Raw genomic sequence first — 22,546 nt, 5'->3', positions numbered from 1 at the left:
CCCCCAGAAGGCTTTTGATGAGATGATACACACGGTGAGAGCAAATTTTTTTAAATTACAAAATCATGCCAACACTACTGCCAGCAGGAAATGGAAAACTTACAGCTTCAGCGGAAGGTAATTTGCAACATCTTATACATTACAAACACACAAACTTTCTTATTTGGCAATTCTACTTGTAGGACTCTATCCTACCATTACTAATTTGCTTGGTGGAAAATGACACACATACAAAGTCATTCATTACATTAGTTTGCAACAGTGAAAGAAAATAGAAACAACCTATCCATCCAGAGGGGAGTGGCTAAATAAAATACTGGACATGCATAGAATGGCATACTCTGTCACCTTTAAAAGAAAAACTGAGAGGGATTTCCCCGGCAGTCCAGTGGCTGGGACTCTGTACTTCCACTGCAAGGGGCACAGGTTCAATCCCTGGTCAGGGAACTAAGTATCCCACAGGCTGCGCAGCATAGCCAAAAATATTCTTTTTTTTTTTTAACTAAGAAAAACTGAGGAAGCTTTTTGTGTCTGGTAGGAAGTTATCTCCAAGATGGATTAAGTGACAAAAGCAAGATGCAAAGAATACGTGTAGCATGCATATGTGTGTGCATATGTGTGTGTATACGTGCATATAGTTGCTAATAGATGCACAGAGAACCTCTAAAGAAATAAACAAGGAATTGGTAACACTGATTCCTCCAGGAAGGGGACAGAGTGGAAGGGAGACTTTGGATTGTACATTCAGCGTACCTTTTGGATCTTGGACCATGTGTATGTATTGCCTATAAAGTACTATAGGTCTATAAAATGCCTATTACATAAATTCACCACTTTATAGAAAAAAGCATGTTTTTCTATCCTTCTTATTTATAACCAACCTGCCACTTTTTGAGGTGGTGAACAAGTCACTGCCTTAAAACAGGTTTTGCAACCTCAGCACTGTTGGCATTTGGGACCAGACGGCCCTCTGTAGTGGGGACGGTTGTGTGCAGGTGGGATGTTGGGCAGACTCCTGGTGTGCATCATCTAGGTGCCAGGAGTGTCTCTTCCTCCCCGACAACCAAGAATGTCTCAGACATTGCCCAACACCACTGGGGGACAAACTGGCCCTCAGCTGAAAACCCCTGTCTTAAGTGACTTAACCACAACCTGGCTTACAAAAATGCTCAGCAAGTACCACAGTCACCATATCCTTCAATTCTCATAGCAGTGATAAAAAGTCAGAACAGATGAGATATCCAAGGCCCATGAATGCACAAATCTTTCCTGAGGTCCCACAGCAGACCTTCTGCTGAGGGGCAAAGCAGGACCTGAACTCCGCCCTGGATGGTCCCTGACACCGGTCCTCTCTCCCTACCTTTAGCACGCCTACAGCCGTTTGGTGTTCTTCCTCCTAATTAAGTCAGTCAGTCAGTCAGTTCAGTCGCTCAGTCGTGTCCGACTCTTTGCAACCCTATGAATCCCAGCACGCCAGGCCTCCCTGTCCATCACCAACTCCCGGAGTTCACTCAGACTCATGCCCATCGAGTCAGTGATGCCATCCAGCCATCTCATCCTCGGTCGTCCCCTTCTCCTCCTGCCCCCAATCCCTCCCAGCATCAGAGTCTTTTCCAATGAGTCAACTCTTCGCATGAGGTAGTCATCCCAAACACCTTTGAATGTTGCACATACTGAGAGCTTCCGGGCAGCAGGGAGACATCCTGAATATGTCGTATTAATGACACAGAGGCCACCCTGGACCCAGCAAAAGCACCCGCATCTGTCTTCGTGAGCTGAGCTCAAGCCGACCTCTGTCTGACTCCACTGTGGAAAAGGATCATCCGTAATAGAAAAAAATAATGGATAAAAATTGGTGTTGCCAGCACCCGAAGACCTCTTCAGATTCCAGGGGGTAGGCCTGACACAAAGTATGATGAAAGGGGCTCTCTGGGCCCAACGACTAATTAACTGGAGTTCTTACAAACACCTCAGGGCCAGTTAAGTCAGGAGAGGGGTGGGGAGACGACGCCGCTGTCCTGCTGCTCAGCTCAGCTGCACCGGCGGCTGCTCCCACGTGGGCTCCACGGAGCCCAGAAAGGCAAGCAGCCACTCCTCCAAGCTTCCCAGACAGAGGCCAAGAGATTAGAGACCAGGCGGTCCCAGGCAAGGAGTGCGGCAGGGAGAGGCCGTGGCCCAGCCGTGAGACGTAGCTGACTTGTCTGGTGAGGTCGGAACTCTGAGCAGCAGGGCCTCCTTGTGCCTGGAGCTGTCAGGTGTGTGGTATCTGGGCCCTCATCCCAGACCTAGGATCCCTCATCAGTTGTCCTGATGCTGGTGGAGAAAGTCTTCCTGGAGAGTTTGTTAGGACTGTATTCATCCTGTCAACTGACAAATACTGTTGGAGCATCCCTGTGGAGCCGAGCAGGGTAGACGATGGCCAGCTTCCCACTAACGTGTCTCCAGAGTCTGGCCCTCTTTGCAGGGCTTGACGCACACAGTCCCAGGCTCCCGCCCACTCTGTTCCCAAACTCCACACATCTTTTGGGAGGTTTCGCTTCCTTCTCGCTGGAACTCCACCAGAGTCAAGGACAAGGAGCCCCCTCCTTGGCGATCCTTCTGCCTCTGGGCTTCCTTTCTCAGGGAATCAGACAGGAGAGATTTGTTCTTACTCCCATGTGTCCCCCTCAAACCTTTCTCTACACCCCAACTCCTCCGTGGCTCCCATAAGAGGCTTATATGAAACCCCAAAGCCAAAAGGAGTCTCTGATTTCTCCACTTTCTCCCATGGGATCCTTTCCTCGGGACATGAAAACAGAAATCCTGACTGCTTGAATGAAGGGAAGACTAAAGGAGAGAAGTTTTTTGTTTTTTGTTTTTTTTTTAATATTTATTTGACTGCATCGGGTCTCAGTTGCAGCATGTGGGATCTTTGATACTCACTGTGGCATTGCAGGATCGTTTGTGGCAGCATGCGAACTCTTGGACGCGGCATGTGGGACCTAGTTCCCTAACCAGGGATTGAACTCAGGCCCCCTGAGCTGGGTGCATGGAGCCTTAGCCACTGGACCACCAGGCAAGCCCCCGGAGAGAGGATTTTAAAAACAAAGCTGGCTATTAATTTAAAATATCCCACCTCATTATCACTCCACGTCAGAAGATCTTTGCATCCTTACAAAGTGTGTGTTTTTCCTCCAAGTATTTCCCCCCAGCACCGCCTGCAAGTGGGACTTCCAGGCAGGATGGAGGCTCCTAAGACCTGGGTAACATTCTTCCTCTAGTCCCGCGGGGCCGGGCGCTGGGCAGGGCTGCATTTTCATCGAGCTGCTTCCCTCTCTCATTGGAAGGGCTGTTACTTCCTCCAAGGTAGCTTTATTCTTTCCACCTGGATCCACCCTGCTCCTTTCATCAACCCCCACCTCCTTGAACACACACACACACACACCCACACACCCACACACCCACACACCCACACACACACACACACACACACACACACCCAGTGGTCTTGGCCACAGCACCTAACCATTCCTTTAAATGGAACGCCACATTGGTTTTCTATGGCTGCATAACAGCCACACAGGACTGCTGCTGCTACTGCTGCTAAGTCGCTTCAGTAGTATCCAACTCTGTGAGACCCCACAGACAGCAGTCCACCAGGCTCCCCAGTCCCTGGGATTCTCCAGGCAAGAACACTGGAGTGGGTTGCCATTTCCTTCTCCAATGCATGAAAGTGAAAAGGGAAAGTGAAGTCGCTCAGTCGTGTCTGACTCTTAGCGACCCCATGGACTGCAGCCCCCCAGGCTCCTCCGTCCATGGGATTTTCCAGGCTCGAGTACTGGAGTGGGCTGCCATCGCCTTGGACAACACCCATTTATTTTCTCTCAGGTCCCGTGGTCAGGACTCTGAGCACGGTTGACTTTAGTCCTCTGCTCAGGGTCTCACAAGGCTGCAGTCAAGGTGCCGGCTGGGGTGGTCTCATCTGAGGCTCGGGGTCCTCTCCAAAGGTTAGGCAATTGTTAAGAGACTTCCTTCCCCGCAGCTGCAGAACCCAGGCAGCTTGTTCCTTCAAGGCCAGTAGGAGAAGATTGCCTCCGGACTCTCTGCTAAGAGCGCACCTGCTGAGGTCAGGCCCAGCAAGGATAATCACCTCTGGATTAACTCAGAGTCAACTGGTTAGGGCCCTTAGTTTCTCTGCAAAATCCCTTCAACTTTTCCATGTCCACTGGTTAGAAGCCAGGCACAAGTCCCACCCATGAGCAAGGGAAGGGAATTCTACAAGCGTGTATATCTGGGGCATCAATCCCGAGGCCATCTTAATTCTCCCTGTCATGAGTAGGTCATGGTTGGGACTCAAACAACTGGTGGGGGGGGGGGGGGAGCATCGGTCTTTGTGGAAAGGTGACAGGTAATAGGGGATGGTGCCCCAGCATGGAGCCCCAGAAAGCCCCAGAATTATAGTCTAATCCCTAATGCCAAAGGGCACACTGACTGATCATGGAGGCTGGACTACCCCATATCACAGTCTCCACATCCACAGGAGACCCTCTCTGTTGCTTAGACAAAAGTGATGGTGATGATGGTGATTCTGGAGGAGAAGGAGGAAGACATCTAATTTGAAAGTACATATACTAATCTCCTAGGGCTGTCGTAAAAAAGCACCACCAAACCATGTGGCTTAAAACAACAGAAACTTATTGCTTCCTGGCTCTAGAGGCCAGAAGTTTGAAATCAAGGAGTCAGTAGAATAATAAAGCTATGGTTTGTTTCCAGTAGTCTTGTACATACATGAGAGTTGGACCATAAAGAAGACTGAGAGCCAAAGAATTGATGCTTTCAAACTATGGTGCTGGAGAAGACTTGAGAGTCCCTTGGTCTGCTAGGAGATCAAGCCAGTCCATCCTAAAGGAAATCAACCCTGGATATTGACTGGAAGGACTGATGCTGAGCTGAAGCTCCAATATTTTGGCCACCTGATGCAAAGAGCCAGCTCACTGGGAACGACCCTGATGCTGGGAAAGTTTGAAGGCAAAAACAGAAGGGGGATGGCTGCAGATGAGGTGGTTAGATATAGCATCACCAACTCAATGAACATGAATTTGAGCAAACTGGGTGATAGTGAAGGACAGGCATGCTGCAGCCCATAGGGTCGCAGAGAGTCAGACACAACTTCGCAACTGAACAACGATCAAGAGCGATACTCTCTGAAAGCTGTAGGAATCCTCTGTCTCCTCCAAGCTTCTCATGGTTTTCCCATGATCTTTGGCATTCCTGGACTTGTAGTTACACCCCTCCAGCCCTCCATCTAGCCCGTGGAGTTCTTCCTACGTCTCTGTCTTCATGTGGCTGTCTTATTAGGACACCAGTCACTTGGACTAGGGACATACCCTCCTCTCTAATGACCTCACCTCTGCAATGACCGTTTCCAAATAAGGTCACATTCTGAAGCTCTGAGGTTTAGGACTCCAAAATATCTTTTTTGAGGAGCACAGTTCAAAGCCATATTCCCAAGATCGACTCTCCCGGCACCGGTTTGCTTCTCAGAACCAATCTCTGTGGCCAGGGGGATGGAATGGTGCTAAGCACGTGCCCACACCCAGGTCAGGGTGGGGAATGGCAAGCCTGACGCAAACCATGTCACCCATGGGGGACTAATGGGTCCCAGGTGGAAAGTCACGGACTGTCATCGGAGAAGCAACGGAAGAAGGACTGGCATGAACCTCAGGGATGTACCACCCAGCCTGGGCCCCGTGGTGTGGGGATGTGGGGTTGCAGTCAGTGACCCAAGACCGAGTCCCAAGAAATCCCAACTCCATCCATGGGTCTGTCCACAGGGCAGGAGTGCCCGGTGGATTCAGTGACCACACCTCCCAGCTCTGTCCCTCTGTGTCCCTGAACTCTGTCATAGTTTCCCTCAGACCGTGCTGAAATGAAAAGCCATTCTCTGGGGGCAAGCAGCTCATTTCGCTAGTTTAAATCACACAATTCCCTCTCTCTCTCCAGAAGCCTGTACTTACTGCTCCATCACTGGTAATGACAATGAACATTTTCTGCAATCTCAGTTTTTATTGCAAAGTGATTGAGGACCAGCAAGATTAAGTTATGCTGCTGAAACCAAGGAAATCCCGCCAAGCAAATAGTGGGTGGATAGGAAGTCTTATGAAAGCATGCATTTCCTCCCCCAAGGAACTGACTGAAAATAAGAAGCTAACACCACCACATTTCAGATGAAAGCCACAATACTGTAATCTGACAATTTTAGATCTAGTCAAATGGATATGGCCTGGGGGCGAAAGAAGATGCTCTATAATGAGATGAAAGTGAAAAAGGGGGAAGTGTTAGTCTCTCAGTCATGGATAACTCTGCGACCCCATAGACATTAGCCCGCCAGACTCCTCTGTTCATGGAATTCTCCAGGAAAGAATACTGGAGTGGGCAGCCATTCCCTTCTCCAGGGGATCTTCCTGACCCAAGGACTGAACCCAGGTCCCCTGCATTGCAGGCAGTTTCTTTACCATCTAAACCACCAGGGAATGAAGGTCTAGAATAAAGCACGTGAGTTCCACATTTCCTCTTTTCTTGAAAGGACACTCAACAGCATTCTTAGGGCCTCTGGCAGCCAGAATAAAAAGTCTCTCTCAGTCCCAGAAGCACCAGGGCAACCCCAAAACTGGAGCAACCACTTATGGCTTTGTGGACTCTGTGCTGCACAATTTTGAGGGGGTTGTTTTCATTAATATTATATGGACGGTGCCCCCTGGAAGTGTGCAAGGCACCACTTGCACAAATGAGCAATCACATTCTATCCCAAAATCAACCTATGAGTAAATATTCCTCATTGATACGCAGTCAATCGTGAGTCCACCTCTCCTTCATGGAGCAAAGCAAAAAAGTGTGGCCAAAGGCACTTGGATGATTTCTTTTTTTTTTTTTTTTTTTTTGGTGTGCCAAGTCTTTGCTGAGGCATGTAGTTCTCTGCACAGGGATTGAACCCAGGCGCCCTGCATTGGTAGTGCAGAATCTTAACCACTAGATCACCAGGAAAGTCCCCACTTGGATGATCTTTAAGACTTGATCAGGGCTTCTCATTGTCCTGCTATTGATATTTGAGGCTAGATCACTGTTTGTCTTGAGGGGTGGCCTGTCCTGTGCATTGTAGAGGGTTTAGCAGCATCCCTGGCCTCTAGTCACTAGATTCCAGCAGCATCCCTCTCCTAGTGCCTGATGTTCCTTAGGAGGTAAAACCACCCCCTCATTGAGAACCCCTGAACTAGAAGTGTAATATGCAAATCACATGTAAATCAGAGACCTGAAGGTCATATACGTGACACTGTAGCCAGTGGACAAAAAAGACCGAATGAAAGAGGTAGGAGAGGTAGGGAAAGAGAAAGGAAATCAAATTCCTGCTGCCGGTAACAACACAAGCCCAGCAGATGTTGCTGGAAACCCAGTCAGATGATGCCGTAAACCGTCATCAGCTCCCATCCTGCTCCCCTGGAAACAACAGTCTGACGAAAACGTCCTGAAAGCCAACAAAACCCACAAACATGAAGACGCAAAGCAAAGAAAACCACAGACTGAGATAGAAAAGCTGTCCCTCCAACACCAGGCATTTCCACAAGAGGATAAAAGTGGGACTCATGGGGAAAAAACTAAAGATAAAGGATGGCTGGGAAAACAAGGCATTTCCTAACTTTTCATTGTGGAAATTTCCAACTTGCAGAAAAAGTAGAGAGAATCTCACAATGAAGCTCTGTGTACCCAGCACCGAGCTGCAAAAATGTGTCCACATTCCGCCTCACCTGTCCTCCACTGTCCCCACCCAAGGCCCTGTCTTTCCTCCTTCCTTCTTTCCTTCCTTGAATCTTTTAAAGCAAGTTTCAGACATCAAGTCACTGCATGCATGACACATTGGCGTGCCATTCTATCCTAAGCATTTGGTTTGTAGCTACAAAGCTTCCACTTCATATTTAACAGATTTGACATGAAGAAACTAGAATCCTTACAGGTAGAGAAGAGATCTGATTGTCACCATACAGTTTATCCTACTAGAGCTTCTCAAATTTGAACGTGTATATGAATCATCTGTGCTTCCCAGGTGGCTCAGTGGTAAAGAACACACCTGCCAGTTCAGGAGACACAGGTTCAATCCCTGGGTCAAGAAGACTCCCCAGAGAAGTAAACGGCAACCCACTCCAGTACTCTTGCCTGGGAAATCCCATGGTCAGAGGAGCCGGGCAGGCTACAGCCCCTGGGGTCGCAAAGAGTCAGACATGACTTAGCAACTACACAACAACAAGCTCCTAGATGCTCCCAGTGCCACAGATCCATGCATCACACAGAGGAAGTGAAGTCGCTCAGTCGTGTCCAACTCTTTGCGACCCCATGGACTGTAGCCTATCAGGCTCATCCGTCCATGGGATTTTCCAGGCAAGAGTGCTGGAGTTGATTGCCATTTCCTTCTCCAGGGGATCTTCCAGACCCAGGAATTGAACTCAGGTCTCCTGCATTGCAGGCAGATGCTTTACCATCTGAGCCCAAAGGGTTAACCCAAAACACCAGAGCAGTGAAGCAAAAAATCATGACTGCTCAGGATCCCAAGGCCTTGAGTGAGAGAAGAAGCTGGGACCACTTGAGACTGAGGACTCAGGTGCATTGGTTACCTGCAGCTGCTGTAACAAAGAACTGTAAACTGGGTTGCTTAAAGCAACAGAGAGTCTGGAAGCCAGAAGTCCAAAATCAGGGTGCCAACTGGCCAGGCCCTCTCCAGAGGCTCTGAAGGAGAAGGCTTCCTCGCCTCTTCCACTTCTACTGGCTGCCTGCACTCCCGGCGTGTGGCCACATCACTCCAGTCTCTGCCTCTGTGGCCACATTGCTCCCTCCTCTCCTATCTGTGCCTTCTTCTCTTCTGCCTCTCATAAGGACACTTGCTCTTGCATTTAGAGCCTATGCAGGTTGTGTTTGTTGTTCAGCCGCTAAGTCCTGCCCAACTCTTTCCAACACCATGGACTGTACCATGCAGTCTTCCCTGTCCTTGGCTATCTCCCAGAGTTTGCTCAAACTCAAGTCCACTGAATCAGTGATGCCCTCCAACCATCTCATCCTCTGTTGTCCCCTTCTCCTCCTGCCCTCAATCTCTCCCAGCACCAGGGTCTTTTCCAGTGAGTTGGCTCTTCCCATTAGGTGGCCAAAGTATTATAGCTTCAGCATCAGTCCTTTCAATGAATATTCAGGGTTGATTTCCTTTAGAATTGGCTAATTTGAGCTCTTTGCTCTCCAAGGGACTCTCAAGAGTCTTCTCCAGCACAATTTGAAAGCATCAACTTTTTGGTGCTCAGCCTTCTTTATGGTCCAACTCTCCCATCTGTACGTGACTACTGGAAAAACCATAGATTTGACTATACAGACCTTTACTGACAAAGTAATATCTCTGCTTTCTGATATGCTGTCTAGGTTTGTCATAGCTTCCCTTTCAAGGAGCATGCATCTTTTTAATTTTGTGGCTGCAGTTCACCATCCACAGTGATTTTGGAGCCCAAGAAAAGAAAATCTGCCATTCTTGCCACTCTTTACGTATCTATTTGCCATGAAGTGATGGGGCCAGATGCCATGATCTCAGTTTTTTGAATCTCCTCATCTCAAAATCCTGAACTGAATTACATCTGCAAACACCCTGTTCCCAAATAAGGCAGCACGCCTAGGTTCTGAGAATAAGAATATGGACGTATCCTTGAGGAAGAGTAGGGGGGGACCATTCAGGCCACTCCACCAGTATGAAGGGAAAATGAATTGAGAAAAAATGCAAAACAGAGGACAGATCCCATTTCTGTGACAGTGGCCGGTGAGGCAGGCCAAGGGTAGAAGTGGGTGCTAACAGGGTTCCCAGACGGAATGCAAGTGCGGCTGTCCACTGCCAGCTTCTTGAAGAGAGAATGTTTCTGTTTCTGACAGAGGATGAAAGGAAGAGGTGGGGGGTGAGAAAGCTGTTCTCTGCTGGCCTAGTTACTGAGGAATCGTGCCTCTGCCTTCGGGCCATCCTCAAGTCCTGTTCAGGGATAGAATGATTTATTGATGGTCATAATTAACAAGCAATGCCAAAAAAGAAGCAGTCAGCACTTTTCATCTGCACTTACACATGAGAAAGAGCAGTTTACTAAAATGGACGCTAGGGTCTTACTTCCCCGTCCAGAAAAAGGGCTGCCCTTGTGGAGTGCCCTGCTGGGGTCAAGCCTCATGACTGCAGCATGAGTTGAAGAGGTTTAAAATTTTGAATGGTACACTGAGCCACCTGTTCTTGTCCCCAGCAATTTTATTACAGGTCCAGTGGATCATCCATGTGGCACTCTGAGTGTGTAGACTTCGGTTGAGTGTAGTTTTGAGCCCCACTGCGGGTTGTTTATCCACCAGGGTCTTGGCTGTAGGTCTGACTGTGCTTGTCTGCTCCAGACTGGAGCATGAGTTGATTTAAGGTGGTTGATTGACTTCATTTAAAGGCTGTTCTTCCTCATTGATTTCATATCAGCTGGTTAAGAAGACCTTTCTTCTTTGGTTTGGGGAATGTGAACTTAATGAAGTACTGGACCCCACAAATCGGGAGGAAAATGAAGATATGTTTATAGCTTAATATGGTAGGTTGGTTCAAAGGAATTACTGACTGACACACAGTAGGTCCTTAAAGTGAAAGTCGCTCAGTCATGTACGACTCTACGCAACCTCATGGACTATACAGTCCATGGAATTCTCCAGGCCAGAACACTGGAGCGGGTAGCCTTTCCCTTCTCCAAGGGATCTTCCCAACCCAGGTCTCCCACATTGCAGGCGGATTCTTTACCAGCCGAGCCACAAGGGAAGCCCAAGAATACTGGAGTGGGTAGCCTATCCCTTCTCCAGGAGATCTCCCCTACCCAGGAATCAAACCGGGGTCTCCTACATTGCAGGCAGATTCTTTACCAACTGAGCTATCCAGGGAAGCCCAGTAGGTCCTTAAAATATCGTTAAATAAATGAATGCATGACAAAGTGTGTCTATGCCCATACAATCTATTGGCAGATAGTTACTGTTGCACCTGAAAATTTATGGTAGGAATTGAGCAAATGTTTGGGGGCATGCGTGTATGATGAATCCCTACAGCTGTGTCCGACTCTTTGCAACTGTAGCCTGCCAGGCTCCTCTGTCCAGGGGATTCTCCAGGCAAGAATACTGGAGTGGGTTGCCATGCCCTCCTCCAGGGGATTTTCCTGACCCAGGGATTGAACTCACGTCTCTTATGTCTCCTGCATTGGCAGGAGGGTTCTTCACCACTAGCGCCACCTGGGAAGCCCCCTGGGGGGCAGTGAGATGCTCTCATTGAATATATTAAGTTATGCATTTTAATTCCACTAAAGGTTTATTTTATAGGTTTATTTAATGATTTTAACTATTCTTTATAGGCTTATTTTCATCCCACTACAGTAATTTTTTTCCCAAGTTGAGTTTGGACTAAATCAAGGTCTGCTTCCTACTTGTTCAGTTAGTACTGGCCGTCTATGATTGGGGCAGAGGGTGGGAGGGAATTTGTTCAATTAAATCCAACAAACATTTGTTGACTGCCTACTGTGGGCAAAGGTCTACGCTTTGTGCCAGGGAGACACCAAAATGAATGAGGCACAGCCCTACTCTCAACCACATCAGGGAGTAACAGCTGTAAGAAACAGAAATCCATTCATACTAGCACAAGGGAAAGGACCGCAAGGCGAGGCTCTTCATGGGCAAACTTTTGATCATGGGAACCAAATTAGAGGCAACCGGGAAACAGAAACTGCAGTTACAGAAACCAAACTTCCTCCTCTGGCTCTCAGAAGCCCTGTGGTCTCTCATCTGCCTCTTGGGCTTTCTTGTCTCTGCTTCCCTCACTTGTAACCACCTTTCTCTTTTCACTCCTGGTTCATCGTGGGAGACAGCAGAGCCTACCACCAGCTGATTCGTTACTGTGTCTTTTGGTTCAAATTTTAAGAAAGAGAGAATTGGGTTTCTGGCCAACCAACTGAACAAAGGGAGGAGACTTGGGGCAAACACGGTATACCTTGACATGTCTGTTAGCAGGGCCTATTAGTAGAGGAATTCCAAGAAAAAAAAAAATAGCTGTGAGTATTAGAAGCACCCAGAACACATTCTATTTTTAACTCTCTCCCGCCCCCTAGAGTATAAATACCATGAGACAGTCAACCACAGTACTTGGTTCAAAATATCTGAGAAGGGGAGAAAAGAAGGGATAGAATTCAACTCTGGTTTCCTAAGCCATATTTGAGAAATAAATACATCAGTCCCTGAGAACCAGGCGAAGGAGTTGAAGGTAGCTGGGTTCACTCTGAGACCTGAAAGGCTCAGCTGGGTGACTTAGCTGCACCCTGCCGCAACGGATACAGTGTGGGAGTCTGCACTGTACCCTAATTAGAGTGTAATTAGCAAGCAGCAGGAATCCCATTCACTAGAAGAGCTCATCCTACTTCCTGTTTCACTTGCATAATTACCTTCCTCGCCAGACACTGAAATGACAGCGATGACAGACTCTCAGAATGATGGAGCCTGGAAGGCCCTTGGAAACCATTAACCCCGCTCGTTCTACAGACAGGAAAACTGAGGTCTGGAGAGAGATCAAGGGCTCACAAGCCCAGCCATCCGCTCCCCACGCACACACACTCCACTCGTGCAGCATCGTGGGAAACCAGCAGGCTCTGGAAGTCTAGGCACAGACAACGGCGTTTGCTGCCTTCTCGCAGTATTCCCAGCCAGGCCCTCCCGATTGTCTCCAGGGAGTGTGCGTGCTCAGTCGCTCAGTCATGTCCAACGCTGCGACCCCATGGACTGTAGCCCGCCAGACTCCTCTGCCCATAGGAGTCTCCAGGCAGAATACTGGAGCAGGTTGCCATTTCCTACTCCAGGAGATCTTCCCAATCCAGGGATTGAACCTGCGTCTCTGTGTCTCCTGCATTAGCAGGTGGATTCTTTTCAACTGCGACACCTGGGAAGCCCCAGAGTATAAAGCAGAGAAAATGCAATTCAAGTAAAACCGGGGTGGCTGCTCCTCGCAGCCGCGTGTTTCCTAGCTTCCCCTCTCCTCCGTCTTCTTTTGCTCACGTTCCATAATTGGCCTTTGACCAGGGTAAAGAGGCTTGAGCAGCGAGAAGGAGGAACCTACAGGGCAATGGAAACCTCCGCTGGGTGATGAGTGGTCCCCAGCCACTGGTTGGGTTGCCTTTAAGTGTCAGGGTGGGAATAACCCAACCACTGCAGAGCTGATTCCCTTTGTACAATTACTTGGAATGAGCCATGCCACAGAATGGAAGGGTCATCCTCCCTGAGCTCATTTTAGGTTAGTTGTTAGCTCAGGTAATATTATTTTGAGGGGGAAATGGATGCTATGATTGGTTAGCCTACTTAACTGATGTTCCAGGGCATGGAAGCCAGAATTTGTAGGGTGTAGGAGGAGACAAGTTTCTGTGCCTGCAGTGTGTGTGTGTGCATGCTAAGTCGCTTCAGTCGTGTCCGACTCTGTGGACCCTAGCCCGCCAGGTTCCTCTGTCCATGGGATTTTCCAGGCAAGAATACTGAAGCGGATTGCTGGGCTCTCTCCAGGGAAATCTTCCGGACCCAGGGATCAACCCAGATACCAGAATGATCCGAGGGCTCCCTGGCTCCCTGGCTCCCTTAGCCCTTAGGGTGTGGGGCTACAGTCAACCCAGATTTTGGAGCAAGGGGCAGTCTGTTGGAACAAATCCACATGCCTGTGTGAAGGACTAACAATCCCTGAACCAGTGATTCCGACTTGTCAGTGTGCACGCAAACCACCAAGAGAGGTTGTTAAAATGCAGACTCCTGGCCCCCACCCACAGCTCTATGTTCAGCAAGGATTAGAGTGGGGACCAAGGAATCTGTGTTTTTAACAAGCAACTCAATTGATTGGAACATTGATGGTAGTCAATACCGTGGAAAAACACTAGAATGGGTGAAATGGTAGGCATTCGTAATTCCACGGGATTTGCTCTTTCCTGGGTGAAGAGTCACATAGAACAGGATTCAGGATATTATAGGTTTTTTTAAAAAATAAAGGCAAAAGAGAGCTCCCTGGGTGTCTATGTCTGTGTTTCCATGTCGTCTGCTGCGATGACATGGCTCAGTCGTCAGGAAGCTGTAACAAGAGGGCTCCTGGTAGATTTCAGAAGCCTTCCATTATTTATTTGTGAGGCTCCAAAGAGTCTTGCCCATGCGACCTCTACCTGCTCCTAACAGAGTAATCTCACTCATGGTATTCATAGGCTGCAAAGCTCAACATCGTCAGGCATTCGGGAAATGCAATTCAGAACCACAGTGAGTTACTCACACCTGCTAGGCTGGACACCCACTCCAGTATTCTTGCCTGGAGAATCCCAGGGATGGGGGAGCCCGGTGGGCTGCCGTCTATGGGGTCGCACAGAGTCAGACACGACTGAAGCGACTTAGCAGCAGCAGCAGCAGCAGCAGCAGCTAGGCTGGACATAATCAAAAAGAGGAAAACAGCAAGTGTTGAACATTGCTAATGGGACAGTAAAATGATGCAGCCACTGTGGAAAATAGCTTGGTAGTTCCTCAAAAAGTTAAACATAGAGTTGTCATATGACCCAGCAATTGTACTCCTATGTATTTACCCAAGAGAATTGAGAGCAGGGTCTCAAACAGATACTTGTACATGAATGTTCATAGTAGCATTATTCACAGCAGCCAGAAAGTGGAAACAACTCAAATGTCTACCAACTGATGGATGGATGAATAAACAAATTCTGGTCTATCCAGACAATGGAATATTACGCAGCCGTAAAAAGGAATGGAGTATACATCCATGCTACAGTGGGAATGAAGCCAGGAAACATGAAGCTCAGCGAAAGAAGCCAGACACAAAACGCCACAGACTGAATGAGTCCATTTCTATGATAGAAAGCAGATTAGTGGCCACCAGGAGGTGTGGAGTGGAGCGCTGCAGAGTGACTGCTAATAGGCAGAGTCCCTTTCAGGGGTGATGAAAATGTACTAGAACTAGAAAGAGGTCCTGGTTGCACAACACCGTGAATGCACTAAATGCTGCAGAATTGGTCACTTTAAAATGTTAATAGTTTTATGTCACTGCTGCCAATGCTAAGTCGGTTCAGTTGTGTCAGATTCTTTGCGACCCCATGGACTGTAACCCACCAGGCTCCTCTGTCCATGGGATTCTCCAGGCAAGAATACTGGAGTGGGTTGCCATGTCCTCCTCCAGGGGATCTTCCTGATCTGGGAGGAATTCGACCCTGGGATCAACTTCATGTCTCTTATCTCTCCTGCTTTGGCAGCCGGCTTCTTTACCACTGGTGTTTTATGTGAATTTTACCTGGGGGTAGGAGGAGCAGGGAGTTGTAATTAAACCTCGCAGGTTCCACCCCCAGCTCTGCCACATGACCTTGAACAAACTCTGTGCCTCCATTTCCAGCAAAGAGTGAAAGCGATATAATAGTTCCTACCTTGCAGGGCTATTGGGAGCTTCACATGAGCTAATGTTTCCAAAGTACTCGGAAAAAGTGTGTGTTGTATATGGCATTCTGAAGGAGATCAGACCTGGGATTTCTTTGGAGAGAATGATGCTAAAGCTGAAACTCCAGTACTTTGGCCACCTCATGAGAAGAGTTGACTCATTGGAAAAGACTCTGATGCTGGGAGGGATTGGGGACAGAAGGAGAAGGGGACGACCAAGGATGAGATGGCTGGATGGCATCACTGACTCGATGGACATGAGTCTGAGTGAACTCCGGGAGTTGGTGATGGACAGGGAGGCCTGGCGTGCTGCGATTCATGGGGTTGCAAAGAGTCGGACACGACTGAGCGACTGAACTGAACTGAAGTGATCTGGCTTAATGGTGAACGTGTGCCATGATTCCCTCACACAGACCCTACCCCTGTTACACATGCAAATCAAGGCTTTTTCACGAGCACACAGCAAGTTCAGAAGCCAAGTCAGGAGGGGAACTGAGCTCTCATGGATTCGAAGTCCATGCTCTTTACCTGTCAACTGTCTGACCTAATCCCTAACCAGGAATCTTGACACCTCTAGGCCCCAGTCCCTGGCAGCAGCACAACTTACTTCTGGTGACCCCACGCCTGGCTGGCTGTCAGGCCTGCCTGCACGGCAGAAACAATAAAGCCACAACTGGTTTTGCTTCTTCCCCATTGAAAGCCTTGGCCTTGGCCACCCTAGGGGGACTTTACCCATCAGCAGTCTGGCAGTGACTCTGACCCAGCAGAGAGCATTTCCCTTCTCTGTGCTCAGAACCACAAGCCCCAGTCACAGCCTGTCCTTCTTAGTGTGGACATGGGAGGAATCATCACTGTCTTACGATCAGCAGGGTTACTCAGAGGCTTCATTGTCCCAGGAGGAGAGAGGCATGGACCCTCAGCTCTCCCCTTGAACCTTTCAGCTCCCCTTTAGACTGACCCTCACGTGCAGTCCCCTTTTCCCTGGTACAATGTAACAGCACAGGGTTTTCTCCCCAAATCTGGTTCAGTCCCTATGTGTTCAACAACAACCTAGCTTACTCATATTCCCCAGTACCGGCCTTTCTCCCTTAAGCAGAGAGAAATAAGTCTGCCTCCATCTACTGACATGTCTAGAAACCCTTCCTGGGACTTCCCTGGTGGTTCAGTGGTTAAGACTCTGTGCTTCCAATGCAGGGGGCATGGGTCCAATTCCTGGTCACGAAACTAAGATCCCACATGCCATTTGGCCCCCCAAAAAGAAATTTTTTTTAAACAAACCAAAAAATTTAAATCCTTCCTGATTCCCTTGGTTCCCTCAAACAGCCAAGCCTGTGGGAATCATGGGAGAAACTCTGGGATGTTTGCCTGGACTCAAGCCCACTGGAGATTCCAGGTCATCACAAGCCGATGAGGAAAACCATCCCACAGGAAATGTCCCATTCCCAGACTTAGCTTCTGGACACAGAACAACCTGAGGAACTTGGCCTTCCTGTGCCTTGCTTCCCACCTCCCTCATCAGCTTCCACAGCCAACACCAACTTCCCCCAGGACTGTGAGGTCTGTTCCAGGAAGCAGATCCAATCTGGCAGGTCTGAGATATAATGACCCTTCCTTCGTGGCTGCCAACGTTTGCACCTCAGAAAAACAAGTCTGAAGCCCATAGCGTCAGCCCTCAGATTAAGTAGGCCAACCAGAAGGATGTTGGGAGGGGCCATCTTAAGAACACGTGGACACCCCCGGCAGCAACATTCATAGAACTTACCAATACCTTCCCTCCTTTATTCACCCCCAAGGTCGCTGGATCGAAGATCACGGAGTCATTCACAACATGATGTTCAACACAGAGACACTCTGGAAGTACTCCTTCAAGACCACACAGAACAAGACTGAGTGGTGGGACAATGGCGTTCTCCCCCTCTGGATCACAGCCCAGAGACAGGTATCGCCAGAACCCCTGGGCTGACTTCCTGGGACGTCACCTCTCATTCCTAGGCGTGTTGTGGGCTGGGGGGTGGGGGTGTTAGAAACTGCGTGGTCTTGGGCAGGGACTTAACCTTTCTAAGCTCCTATTTCCCTAAATGTGGCACAGGCATCATCATAATGTGCTCATTTAATGGAGCTGCTGTAAGGATTGAATACAATGTGTTCTTTATGCATAGCTCAGCAAGTTTTAGCTGTTCCGGATGGATAAGTCCCCATGAGGGCAGAGTCGGCTCGATCTCAACTGTCCCTCCAGGGCTCATAGGGTCTGGACCCAGCCACTCTTTAATAAATATCTCTTCTCTTGCCTCTGGCTTAGGCATGAAAGCCCTTAGGAACGAAGCTGACCACTTAGTGCATGAAAAGCTCTAATGAGAACATTCATTTGCAAGGAATAATATCCCAGCACCCCATTCACTATTGCTTCAAAAAGGCAAAAATCAGTTGTACGTTGAACTCCAAGCTCCAAGCCTATTGCCAGTCTTGTGTTTTCCCTGTGAGCTTCCAAAGTCATCACTTCAGAACAGATCCTTCTCCTCTTCCCCCAAGACACCAGCCTTGGCTCCAAGCTCCCCTGAGTCCTGACCCTTCCTCTCTGTGCTCCAGCCCACGCTGTGCATGCTACATGGCAAAGGGGCGTGACTGCAGCAGCTCAGAACACAGGCTGTGGACTCTGACTCCCAGAGCAGATCCAGCCAGCCCCACCCTTCTCCCGCAGCCTCACCTCGGGCAATGACCTCTGCTCTCTGCTTCATTTGCTCCCACCCTTGGAATGAGGGTTGTCAGACTCCGTGCTTCACAGGCTCATTGGGAGGATTAACTGTGATAACGCACGTGAGTTGCTTAGCGCTCACTGCTCGAAATGATCAGTCACTGTCATGAATGGAAGCTGAGGCACTTTAGCAGGACTTCATCTGGTCACTAGAGCTTTAGGCCAAGACTACCCAACAGAACATTCTGTGATGATGGACATGTTCTATTCTGCATGGTCCAATATCAAAGCCACGAGCCACAGGCGGTAATTGAGCCCTGGAAATGTGGTGAGTGAGACTGAGGGACTGAATGTTTAGTTGTGTTTCATTTTCATTAGTTTCTATTTAAATCTAGATACTACACAGGTGGGACTCCCATACGGGACAATACAGCTCTAGAAGAATCACAGGAGGCTGGCCATGACCCTTCTCTACCTCAGGTTCATTTTCTCCCCCTATTTGTTGTACCCTAGCTTCCTTCCCCGGAGAAGGCAAGGGCACCCCACTCCAGTACTCTTGCCTGGAAAATCCCATGGACAGAGGAGCCTAGTGGGCTGCAGTCCATGGGATCACTAAGAGTCAGACACAACGAGAGACTTCACTTTCCCTTTTCACTTTCATGCACTGGAGAAGGAAATGGCAACCCACTCCAGTGTTCTTGCCTGGAGAATCCCAGGGACTGGGGAGTCTGGTGGGCTGCCGTCTATGGGGTCGCACAGAGTTTGACACGACTGAAGCAACTTAGCAGCAGCAGCAGCTTCCTTCCCCGATCTGTCACATTTTAAAATTTTGATGAATAGACCATGCAAATAAACTCTGTCCTTCTAATAAAAATAACATCCATAACACTCACTATGTGCCAGCAACTGATTTAAGTGCTTTACGTATATTAATTTATCACAACCCTGAGGTGGTGCTAAGGTTATGCCCCTTTAACAGATGAGTAAACTAAGGCACCAAGTGACACCATAACTTCTCAAAGTCACAAAACTAGTGAGAGGCAGGGCTGGGATTAGAACTCACTCTGGGTGCAGCAACTCTTTAACTCTAACCATGACATAATATTTCTTCTGTGGCCAAAGCATTTAGTCATGGACTTCAGAGTGATGCCTATATCTGCCAGGCTGCTAAGAATGTCTGTTAAGCCCTGATTAATTCACTATTCAAAACCCAGAGCCTCTCTCGCTATAGAATTTGTTCACTGGCACGAGGTTTCTGGTGGCATTCTCCCTTCCTGGCACTTTCTTATGCATGGTTCTTGTCTCCTTGTCATTTATTTGCAGGACTTTTTTCCTCCTGCTCAATTCAAAATCAGAGTGCTTTTCCTCTTTACTGAATTCATAAGTGGTTGTGCAAAATGAGGATCTGGTGCAGGGCCAGGCAGCTGACAACACACCACTCGTTTGGCAAGCAAATGTCAAGTTGGTGTATCTCATCCTGCCCAGGAAGGGCCATTCAGCCAACTCCCTGAGGAGCTGGCACAAAATCTCCTGTAATCAGAGCAAGCCTGTGGTCCCAGGTCAGCACCCCGCCCCTGCCGAAACAGGGTGACAGATGCCAGACGCCAAGGGGCGGGCACATTTGCATTGCCAGTGGGGTTGCAGGACAGCGGCCCGCCCTGTATCCATCACTGGGAAAATCCATCCTTCTTCTGAGTCTCTTCCAGGCAGGCTCTGTGGATACTGATGCATTAACCTTTAATAGGACGAAAATGTTTTTCTTCCGTGACACTAACGCTGCCAGAGTCCATCAAGGTCCATAAGAATCAGCGTCTCTTGGCAGATGATGCCTATGAGATAGGATTCTCAGCCACCTTTGCATCCAGTCTCCACAGTCCAAGAGTGTATCCTCACACCAGCGGGACTTCCCTAACAGTCAGGCTATGAATGGAGAGGCTCCACTGAAAGCAAGTTGGGACTTTTTTTTGGCCTGCACTAGATCTTAGTTGCAGAGAAGGCAATGGCACCCCACTCCAGTACTCTTGCCTGGAAAATCCCATGGACGGAGGAGCCTGGTGGGCTGCAGTCCATGGGGTCGCTAAGAGTCGGACACAACTGAGCAACTTCACTTTCCCTTTTCACTTTCATGCATTGGAGAAGGAGATGGCAACCCACTCCAGTGTTCTTGCCTGGAGAATCCCAGGGACAGGGGAGCCTGGTGGGCTGCCGTCTATGGGGTCGCACAGAGTCAGACACGACTGAAGCGACTTAGCAGCAGCAGCAGCAGCAGGGTCTTAGTTGCAGCACACGTGATCTTCACTGCATGTGCAGGATCTGCTTTGAAGTATGCAGATCTTTAGTTGCAGCATGCTGGATCTAGCTCCCTGACCAGAGATCGAACCCAGGTCCTCCTGCACTGGGAACACAAAGTGTTAACCACTGGACCAGCGGGGAAGTTCCAAAGAGCAGGCTGGAATTTCAAACAAGCTCCTGGGATAACTGAACCTGATCAACGACTAAGGTGTTTCACCAAGTTCAGAAGTCCTAATTCTCAGAGAAAGGCAGGCAGCTATGGATGGGAGACCCAGGAAAGTGAAAGTGTTAGTTACTCAGTCGTGCCCAACTCTTTGCAGCCCCATGGCTGCAGTCCACCCAGCTCCTCTGTCCATGGGATTCTCCAGGCAAGGATACTGGAGTGGTTGTCCTTCCATTCTCCAGGGGATCTTCCTGACCCAGGGATCGAACCCGGGTCTCCTGCATTGCAGGTGGATTCTTTACCACAGTGCCACCTGGGAAGCTATGAAAACCTAGGGGCATGTTTCTCCTCTTATGGAGGAGACAGAGAGTATTAAGTTGTGAAATGGTGTGGGTGAGATACTCATGTCTACCAAGAGTCTGTAACTGCAGTAGGCTGCCACCAGGAGGGGATTTGGAGAGATGGTCGGGAGGGCAGCTAAGGTTCTCAGTGTCAGCCAGATCTCCTAGACAAAAGCTTCCAAACTTGGAAAAGCTGTGAGAAAGAGGGTGCCAGCAATTTTTGCTTAGAAGAGCATTAATAGAAACATAATGCATCCCAGTACTGGTACAAATTGTGTCTCCATCACGCATCATAAAGGTTCTAAGAATAATACTCCGACCTCCAAAAGGGCATGGGAGGGGGTAAAACACAGACTCTTGGCCCTCTCTATTCCTTCTGTTCAGTGATGCCTCCAGAACACAGAAGAGCAATGAAAACACTCAGAACCAATGTATGATTTCAAATATTGGATTGGTCAAAAAGTGTGTTCAGGTTTTTCCATAAGCTATTACAGAAAAACCCAAATTTTTTGGCCAGCCCAATACATGGAGTCCATATCTTTCCACTCAGTCATTCCCAAGAACGTGTAACTAACTCCTTTCCCTAAACCACTAAACATACTCTCCATCAAAGTACAATGGGATGAACACTTCAGGGGCCTTCCTAAAACCTATGCACCTTGGTGACATTAATGCTGTCCACTAAAAGAAGAGACAAGACAAAACACAAAACCAAACTGAAACTCTTTCACTAATGATTGGTTCTGAAGAGTTCTATAAAGTGTTTGTTGCTCAGTCGTATCCAGCTTTTTGCGACCCTATGGCCTATAGTCTGCCAGGTTCCTCTGTTCATAGAATTCTCTAGACAAGAATACTGGAGTGGGTAGCCATTTCCTTTTCCAGGGGCTCTTCCCAACCCAGGGATGGAACCCAGGTCTCCTGCATTACAGGCAGATTCTTTACTGTCTGAGCCACCAGGGAAGCCCCGAAGAGTTCTGTAGATTCTATACAAAAGCCAACACTCAGGCTTTGCCCTAAGAAGTATCAACTATTGTTTTAAAGCAGCAGCTTAAGAGTAATAGCCACACTGATGCAATAGTACACTAAGGAAGAATAATGCACCTAATAAAACTAGCGATTTTCCAATTGCTATTGCTTCTGGAAACACTGATTATGCTAATTAAAGGGTAGAATAGTAAATACCCACTCTTTTGCATCCAATTAAGTGCTCAGATTGCTTCTCAGAAGTATTTGTTGAAAATAGCACTTTTGATTATCGTAGATCCCAAATAAACAGAGTCAAGTGTGTGTGTATGTATGTGTGTGTGTACACATGCTCACATATATATTTCTCTCTGGAGCTCATTTCACAAAGCATCATAAATCCTAAAATTTCTATGGGACCAAGTGAGAAAAACCATAGCTTCCTAAGACTACAGCTTGGATGCCTTTAAAGAAAGAGTATGTGTTAAGAATATAGCACGAGAAAACAGTTTCAAGTTGGGAACATCTGAGATGTAACAGGCAAATACCTAGGAACTTAACTAATATGCAGTGCTGCCTAAGTCCCTCACAATGTCA

At 48.3% G+C, this 22,546-nt stretch overlaps 1 protein-coding gene across 1 annotated transcript in view; it reads left to right on the top strand.

Annotated features, from left to right (window-relative positions):
* Positions 1-22,546, top strand: part of LOC138429743 (ectonucleotide pyrophosphatase/phosphodiesterase family member 7-like) — a 36,449-nt gene that overhangs the window by 2,373 nt on the left and 11,530 nt on the right. Inside the window, exon 2 of the mRNA XM_069571468.1 lies at positions 17,292-17,437. Within this exon, the coding sequence (XP_069427569.1) occupies positions 17,292-17,437 (146 nt within the window). The remainder of the gene's footprint in view (positions 1-17,291; positions 17,438-22,546) is intronic.

This window comes from Ovis canadensis, chromosome 24 (genome assembly GCF_042477335.2).
Source record: "Ovis canadensis isolate MfBH-ARS-UI-01 breed Bighorn chromosome 24, ARS-UI_OviCan_v2, whole genome shotgun sequence".
Classification (NCBI taxonomy): Eukaryota; Metazoa; Chordata; class Mammalia; order Artiodactyla; family Bovidae; genus Ovis; species Ovis canadensis.
The sequence above is the reverse complement of the archived record's forward strand: the minus strand, read 5'-3'. Positions and strand labels throughout refer to the sequence as shown.